General features: G+C 34.9%; 1 protein-coding gene and 1 pseudogene across 3 annotated transcripts; both read left to right on the forward strand.

The window, feature by feature from the left end:
• On the forward strand, positions 285–2,418 carry LOC104727585 (annotated as a pseudogene).
• On the forward strand, positions 2,867–5,988 carry LOC104721433 (anti-sigma-I factor RsgI6-like). Of its 3 annotated transcripts, none has more exons than XM_010439411.1 (7): positions 2,867–2,953; positions 3,156–3,268; positions 3,399–3,564; positions 3,968–4,137; positions 4,218–4,316; positions 4,564–5,358; positions 5,459–5,988. In XM_010439411.1, exons 1-7 carry the CDS (start codon positions 2,938–2,940, stop codon positions 5,822–5,824), a joined length of 1,725 nt encoding a protein of 574 aa, XP_010437713.1. In that variant the 5' UTR covers positions 2,867–2,937; the 3' UTR covers positions 5,825–5,988. The 3 variants fall into 3 exon arrangements, with proteins under 3 accessions (XP_010437713.1, XP_010437716.1, XP_010437715.1); XM_010439414.2 differs by having other exon boundaries at positions 2,905–2,996; XM_010439413.1 differs by lacking the exon at positions 2,867–2,953 and adding an exon at positions 2,971–3,054.

Below are 8,698 nucleotides of genomic sequence, written 5' to 3' on the forward strand. Positions count from 1 at the left end.
CTAGAAACAAGTTAAAACCAAAAGAGAACTAGGAATTTAAGTTATATGCTTCTTTTTTTCTTGGTCAAATGTTTTAGATATTGTTACTTAAAAGGTAGGTACACGATTTATGTATAGTCTATGTAATTCTTACAAATTTGTTTCAAATTGTGTACTTTATAGTCTTTTCCAATAAGAAAAAGGTAAATAGATGCATCTGATATAAAGCTTTTTCTCTGTATAAGAAGAATACAATAGAATCTGACAACCCCAAATTTTATTCATAATGAATTTTTGTCGGAATATTTTCAGTGTTAGCAGGAAGGAAGATGAAGAATATCAACAATGGCTTCTTCCTTTGCATGCTTTTCTTTCTCTGGTGTCTTGTGTCTACAGGAATGTGTATTGATCCTTTCTCTCATAGCCACCCTCTCATAACAGAGGTAACATATTCGCTTTTAAAAACCTCTGCAAATAGAATATATCACACAAGTGATTTTTGTATTTGCATAGTCAAACTTTCAAACATTGGTATATATTTCTATATATGAAATGAAGTGCCTAAGGAAGCCTCCACGAAGCAGCGAAACGCAAGGATTTTTACTACTAAGCCGCTCTGTTGAAGATGACTCTGATGAAGGATGGAAGATAGACGGAAACGGAATCATTAGGGAAATTGCACAGAGAGTACAGCTTCACCAAGGAAACATTTACAGCTTCTCTGGTAATATATATATACACATGCAACCAATTTCATGGTTTCTTGTCTACTAAGTTACTAATTCAAGTCAAGCATTCTTGTGTCAATTCTTTAGAGTTGTGATGTGTCCAGTCTGGTTTTAGTATTTCATAGAGTCTTTATTAATGAAATTGCAGCTTGGGTGAAATTGAGAGAAGGAAACGACAAGAAGGTAGGAGCTGTGTTCAGGACAGAAAATGAAAGACTTGTGCACGGAGGTGAAATTAGGGCAAAGCAAGGATGCTGGACTTTGCTTCAAGGTGGCATTGTACCAGATGTTTCAGGCCCTGTAGATATATTCTTCGAGGTACAAACACTATAGATGTGTATTCATGTGTATAGAGATATACGTACGTATATCCTCTGTTTTAAAATTGGTTTCATGCGAAAACAGAGTGAAGACAGAGAAGGAAGAGCAAAGACAGATATACGTACGTATATCCTCTGTTTTTCTTCTTCTTTTTTTTTGCTCTTACATTGATTTATGTTAATTGCAGATAAGGAAGAGCAAAGTGAGATTTGAGGTAACATATCAGAACAAAACCGCAGTAAAAGGCGCAGTGGTATCCCTAAAACAAACCAAATCATCTTTCCTCTTAGGCTGTGGAATAAACTTCCGGATCTTACAAAGCCAAGGGTACACAAAATGGTTTGCGTCACGGTTCAAAATCACATCACTCACTAACGCCGTTAGCTGATTCAATGCTGAAATTTGCAAAAGATAATGGAATATTGGTTAGAGGTCATACTGTGTTATGGGACAGCCCAAGAATGCAGCCTAGTTGGGTGAAAAGTATAAAAGATCCGAAAGATGTGATGAACGTGACGTTAAACCGGATTAACTCGGTTATGAAGAGATATAAAGGGAAGTTAACCGGGTGGGATGTGGTTAACGAGAATGTGCATTGGGACTACTTTGACAAAATGTTGGGTGAAAACGCTTCATCACGCTTCTATAATCTGGCTTCTAAGATTGATCCTGATGTGAGATTGTTTGTTAACGAGTACAACACGATAGAAAACCCTAAAGAGCTTACAGCCACGCCGATTAAGGTGAAGAAGGAGATGGAGAAGATTCTTGCGTACCCAGGAAACAAGAACATTAAAGATTTAAAGGGGCAATTACTTTGGTCCAACTCAGCCTAACTTAGCTTACATGAGATCTGCATTGGATACTTTAGGCTCTTTAGGTTTGCCTATTTGGCTTACAGAGCTTGATATGCCTAAATGCCCTAATCAGGTCTGTCATCAACTACCTTGGTTAACAAGGAACCCTTTCATTCGTTATCATAAAACATAAATTTGGTTTGACTAATTCGATTGCCCCATAGGCAAAATACATAGAAGATATTCTCAGGGAAGCGTATTCGCACCCTGCGGTGGAAGGCATCATAATATTTGGTGGACCTGAGGTTTCTGGTTTCGACAAGCTGACACTTGCGGACAAAGACTTCAACAACACAAAAACAGGGGATGTAATTGACAAGTTGCTCAAGGAGTGGCATCAACTATCTTCAGAGATTCCAAAGATTTTCACAGCAGATTCCGAGAATGTAGAAGAAGACGTCTCATTGTTGCATGGAGATTACAGTGTGAATGTAAGTCATCCATGGATGAAAAACTTGTCTACAAGTTTTAGCTTGGAGGTAACAAAGGAAATGGGTCAGCGTCAGGTGGTTAGAGTAGTAATTAATGCTTAATTAAGAAGAATAATATGTGAAATTATCATAATCAAATAAAACTTGAAAAGTCATCTACCATTAATCATAACGTCCTTTTACAGTAGCTTCTTGAAGAAAAGTTATGCCTAAAGTTAATAGACTATTTAACTATTGAGGGAAAAAAGACTTATATTAAATGGTCAACGTAATTATTTAAAAAAAAATCATTTCGTCAGACTAGAAAATTTAGTGAAACATCTCCCCTTTTATTTTGGTGAATAATAAAACATCTCACTTGAATTTGTGTATGTCTAAGCCATAGTCCTTCGTCAAAAAAAATTACGATTATTAAATTACATTCTAAGCATAGTCTTCATCAACTTATTTAAACTTGATATATTGCTTAAAGACTATGTTACAATTTTGTTACCTGGTCGCTTTCCCTCTAGCTAACCAAACAAAATATTTGCTTGCAAGCGTTTTACGAGTGAATCACACTTTATAACTTTTTGGGATTGTCGACTAGAGGAAAAAGACTCAAGATTTGAGAATTTCTGGATGATTTCATTATATGGTCGGTACATATATATGCAGAAGATCATATCTAATTTCCTAAAGTAAAGGATTGTTATAAAAAAAATCACAATATTCACTAAGATCCTAATTCCTAAACTTGTGAGATACGGATTCGTATCTCAACTGATACATGTGTGTCGCGCAACAAATAATGTAATTGTAATATAGTCTTACATAAATTTTTTCTTCAAATTTTGTAGGAAGGACGATGAAGAATATCAACGATGGCTTCATGCTTTTACTTCTCTGGTGTCTTTTGCATTCAGGGATTGCCATTGATCCTTTCTCCCAAAGCGACTCTCTCAAAACAGAGGTAACCAAAACTGAAAAACCTCATTAAATAGATATATATCACAAGAGTAACTTTTTTTTTTCTATTTTTTTTTGGAAATTCAAACTTTCTAACAATATTAGTGAATTTTGGTATATATGAACTTATAAAGTGCGTAGTGAATCCTCCACGAAGCAGTAAACCACAAGGATTATTACAATTTAGCCGCTCTGTCGAAGATGACTCTGATAATGAATGGAACATAGATGGAAATAGAGCCATTAGAGAAATGGTACAGAGAATTCATCTTCACCAAGGACACATTTACAGCTTCTCTGGTAAATTATACATTTACAGATGCAACCCATTCTCTACATATAATATAAAATACATCATTATTTCATCGTTTCTTGTCCAATAAGTTACTATTTCAATCCAGAGATAATTGGGTCAGTTCTTTAACTATAGTTGTGTTCAATCTGATTTCAGTATTGTTTCAAGAGTTTTAGTTTTCAGGGCGTAATTTTTTAAGGAAGTGAGTTACCCAAAATAAAAAAAAAGTCTTATGTATAGATCAGTTTGGTAGGGCTTAAATTTTGGTTTAGATTCACTTTTCTATATATTACAAAGACTCTATTCACAACAGAGACTTAAATTGGACTCTATATACACTAATAGTTTCTTTCAGTTTGGGTCAGTTAGATTGAAACATCCGTAGTTTCTTTGTTAATGGAAATACAGCTTGGGTGAAGTTGAGAGAAGGAAACAAGAATAAGGTAGGAGTTGTGTTCAGGACAGAAAACGGAAGACTTGTTCATGGAGGTGAAGTTAGGGCGAAGCAAAGATGTTGGACTTTGCTTAAAGGTGGCATTGTCCCAAATGTTTCAGGTCCTGTAGATATTTTCTTCGAGGTACAAACAACACTATCTATATATGTTTATAATTCCTAACTCTGTGTGACTGTGTCAACGCGGGTTTTACGTGGAAACAGAGTGATAACGAAGAAGCAAAGATATCTGCAAGAGATGTGTCGTTAAAAAAGTTCAGCAAAGAAGAATGGAAACTAAAACAAGACCAACTTATTGAAAAGGTAGCATCGATCGATCTTTTCTATCTGAATAAATCAATATAAAATTTTAGGGTTTTGTGATCATCCAGTCCAATTAAAGCCCAATTCGTCTTTGACGCCGACCATATTAAGCCTATAATTTTAAAAATTTGAACCCGGTCTTGATCCCCTAAACCAATTTTCTAGGGCTGGTTTCACATCTATATTCTTTTATCTTCTATCTATCGGTCTGCTATTTATGCTGTTACATGACATATGTTAATTGCAGATAAGGAAGAACAAAGTGAGATTTGAAGTAACTTATCAGAATAAAACTACAGTAAAAGGCGCAGTGATATCTGTTGAACAAACCAAACCATCTTTCCTCTTAGGCTGCGCAATGAACTTTCGGATCCTACAAAGCGAAGGGTACAGAAAATGGTTTGCGTCACGGTTTAAAATCACATCCTTCACCAATGAAATGAAATGGTATACAACAGAGAAAGCACGCGGTCAAGAGAACTACACGTTAGCCGATTCAATGCTCAAGTTTGCGGAAGAGAATGGGATATTGGTTAGAGGCCATACAGTGTTGTGGGACGATCCAATAATGCAGCCAAGTTGGGTGCAAAAAGTAGAAGATCCAAACGACTTGATGAACGTGACACTGAACCGGATCAACTCGGTTATGACGAGATACAAAGGGAAGTTAACCGGGTGGGATGTGGTTAATGAGAATGTGCATTGGGATTACTTTGAGAAATTGCTTGGTGCAAACGCTTCTTCAAGTTTCTACAATTTGGCTTTTAAGCTTGATCCTGATGTGGCATTGTTCGTTAACGAGTACAACACGATAGAGAACCGTATAGATGTTACCGCAGCGCCGATTAAGGTGAAGGAAAAGATGGAGGAGATTCTTGCATACCCAGGAAATATGAACATTAAAGGAGCAATTGGAGCTCAAGGTCACTTTAGTCCAACTCAGCCTAACTTAGCTTACATGAGATCTGCATTGGACACTTTAGGCTCTTTAGGTTTGCCTATCTGGCTTACAGAGGTTGATATGCCTAAGTGCCCTGATCAGGTCTGTCATCAACTTACCTTGTCTAACAAGAAAGCCTCTTTCCATCTTCACTCATTATCCTAATCATAAAAGGTTGTTAACTAATTCAACTGCTTGATAGGAGAAATACATTGAAGACATTCTGAGGGAAGCGTATTCGCATCCCGCGGTGAAAGGCATCATAATATTTGCGGGGCCTGAGGTGTCTGGTTTCGACAAGCTGACACTTGCGGACAAAGACTTTATCAACACAAAAACAGGGGATGTAATTGACAAGTTGCTCAAGGAGTGGCAGCAATCTTCAGAGATTTCAAAGATTTTCATGACTGATTCTGAGAATGAAGAAGAAGATATCTCATTGTTGCATGGACATTACAATGTGAATGTCAGACACCCATGGATGAAGAACTTGTCCAAAAGCTTCAGTTTGGAGGTAACGAAGGAGATGGGTCACCGTCAGGTGGTTAAAGTTGTAATTAATGCTTGAAATTACAAAAAAAAAATGTGACATTTTCAGAAATTCATTTAGTGTAATCATAAAAAAACTTGAAAAGTCATCTACCATAAATCATAACGTCTGTAAGAAGATGAATAGATTAAGGACTATAATTGTAATTAGTGAATAGTTAAATTCTACAATTAAACGTCTCATAACGTCTTCTTCTAGAGGAGAGCTCTTGAAGCAAGTAATGCCTAAAGTTTCTAAACTTTTAAGCACATAATTACCAAAACACATATAGAAGGAATTTTGATAACTCTGAAACAGAGATAGTTTAAATGTTTAATACACACCTGACTAAACATTTTTTTTCCTTTAATCATCACCAAAACTTAACATTTTCTTTCCTGTACAGTTTAAAATTAAATTCCTGCACAACTTATTTTTGTGCATAGAGAGTAACACGATCAATTTGAAGAAACTATAAACCATGCAAAAGAAAAAGGACAAACATATTGCTAAAAGATTGGGTTATATTCAAACCGGATCAGAAAGTGAAATACACACATGACACACCTATATGTATATGAAAGGAAGTGAAAAAAGCTAAGAGAACACATGGAGGACGGGAACATCGAAACCGGGAGAGCATAGGAATTATCAGCAAGTGAAAAGATAGAAAGGGATCAGAAAGTGACACATTTAAGAGCCTAAATTGCAAAAGTGTGTAGTTGGTCGAAGTGCGTGTTGTTGCACGTGCGCACATGTGTGAATTTGTTGAACCTTGTGTATTTCTCTTTTTTACGTGCACACGTGCCCACATGCATGCCTGATTTTGCTAGCTAGCTATTAGAAACAAACCCTTAAATGAAATCAATCCATCAATTTTTCTTTTCCATCTATTTTCTGAAAATTATTTGGACTCACATAGCATGTGTACCAAATCAGAGATATGCAATTCCAATATCTATACAATTCCTTCACACATTTCAGTTTTATCATCTTATACATCCTTCATTTCGATTTAGCATAACTTTTTTTTTTTTATCATTTTTTACATTAATTATTGTTTATTGAAAAATCAACCAAAAACATGATGGTAACCTTATATATCTATTACTCTTTTAAAAACTTAATCATGCTAAAATGACACCAATTTAACTATTACTCTTTTCTTAAACATGATGTTAACCTTATATATCTATTACTCTTTTCAAAACTTAATCATGCTAAAATGACACCAATGTATCTCGTTATCCCAGATATTGAGAGTGTCAAATTCACGAAAAAGAACATATAAAAGAGAAATGACTAGGAGATATTTTATTTTCGACAGGAGAGATTTAGGTGAAGAATTAAATTAGAGAGTACGACAGGGAAATAAAATAAAGCAAAATGAAATGTGAGGACATGTGATATGATATCATAAAAGCGTAGTCAATAGACCGCTCGGATCTTCTTGTCACCACTTGTCTGTCTGTCGAACTCGCTTTGACCCATGCACCATCTAATTACTTCCACTAATACATAACTAACTTAACATAATAAATGAATACTAATCAACATTTTAAAAATATGATCAATGGGTATTTTATCTCTTCTAGACTAGTTTTGGAGAATATATCACGTGGGAACTTTTATATTTGGATGATATTTATTATACATCCACGTATTGAGTTTCACTCTAGTTAGATATATATGCGATTGTTCGTTTATTTTAATGTTGCCAAAATTTAAGTTTTGGTTTTATATCTTTGGATTAAATATGAAAAATGCCTGGATACGAACGCTGCATGTCATTCCCATGTTACATACTGGCATTGTAAGAGAAGAGTTAACAAAATTGAAAAAAGAGTTTTTATTATACAATTTAAAATCGAGTTCACATGTTGTGAACTTGCAAAGACCGCTTGAGTTAGCCTAATAACGCCGACTTATCCATTAATTCTTTTAAATAAAATTAAATTGGTTTCATATTTGCTCTAATAACGACAAAACAAAAGCCCAAATTATTAGACCAACCTAAAGTTTGAAAATTAATAGGCAGAAGAAGTAGGAGACGAGAGAGACGATGATAATAAGTTAAAATATGATATATACTCCGTACCTATTGAAGATAAGAGCAAAATTGAAATGAATAAATTAATTAAACAATGAAATAGAGAGAAGTATAGTAGATGCATGTGTGTGTATAAATATAAGATACAGAAAAAGAAACAGACGTTTTAAGTCTATTCTTCACTCATAGAGTCTTTCTTTAAATCTTTTTCAACACAGCTGTTCGATCTCGAGAAGAATTTTTATCTCTTTTTTTTTTGTTATAGAACATTAAAGAAGAAAATGTTGGGTTCGAGTAGTGGATGCGAGTCAGGATGGACTCTATACTTAGACCAATCTGTTTCTTCACCAAGCCCTTCTTGTATTAGAGACAGCAATGGGTTCGAAAATAGAAGAAGAAGCAAAGATTCATGGGACCAAAACTATTTGCAACAAGGAGACGACGACGAAGAAGAAGAAGAAGAAGACGATTTATCAATGATTTCAGATGCTTCTTCTGGTCCAAGGAATATTTCTGAGGAAGATTCAGTGAAGAAGATAAACATTGTTGGTCTCAAGAAGCAGAGCAAGAGAGAAAAGAAAAGAAGAGATTACGAGAAAATGAACTCTGTTCTTGATGATACTGCTAGCTCTCCCCTTTACAATTTCCCTCATGTAAGTCTCTCTTTTTTTTTTTCCTCAGCGAATTTTTGTTAATCAACTGATAGTAGTCCCTAGTCCACACTGTTCTTTGAACAAAGATCAATGTTTTGGTTGTACGGATTGTTCCTTTGCGTTTACATGTGTGATAATGATTAGATCATATTAGAAATGCAAACGTAAACACAAGCAAATACTCTCTGTATCTTTTTTTTTTTTTTTTTT

The sequence above is a fragment of the Camelina sativa genome, chromosome 11 (assembly GCF_000633955.1).
Source record: "Camelina sativa cultivar DH55 chromosome 11, Cs, whole genome shotgun sequence".
In the NCBI taxonomy this organism is placed as follows: Eukaryota; Viridiplantae; Streptophyta; class Magnoliopsida; order Brassicales; family Brassicaceae; genus Camelina; species Camelina sativa.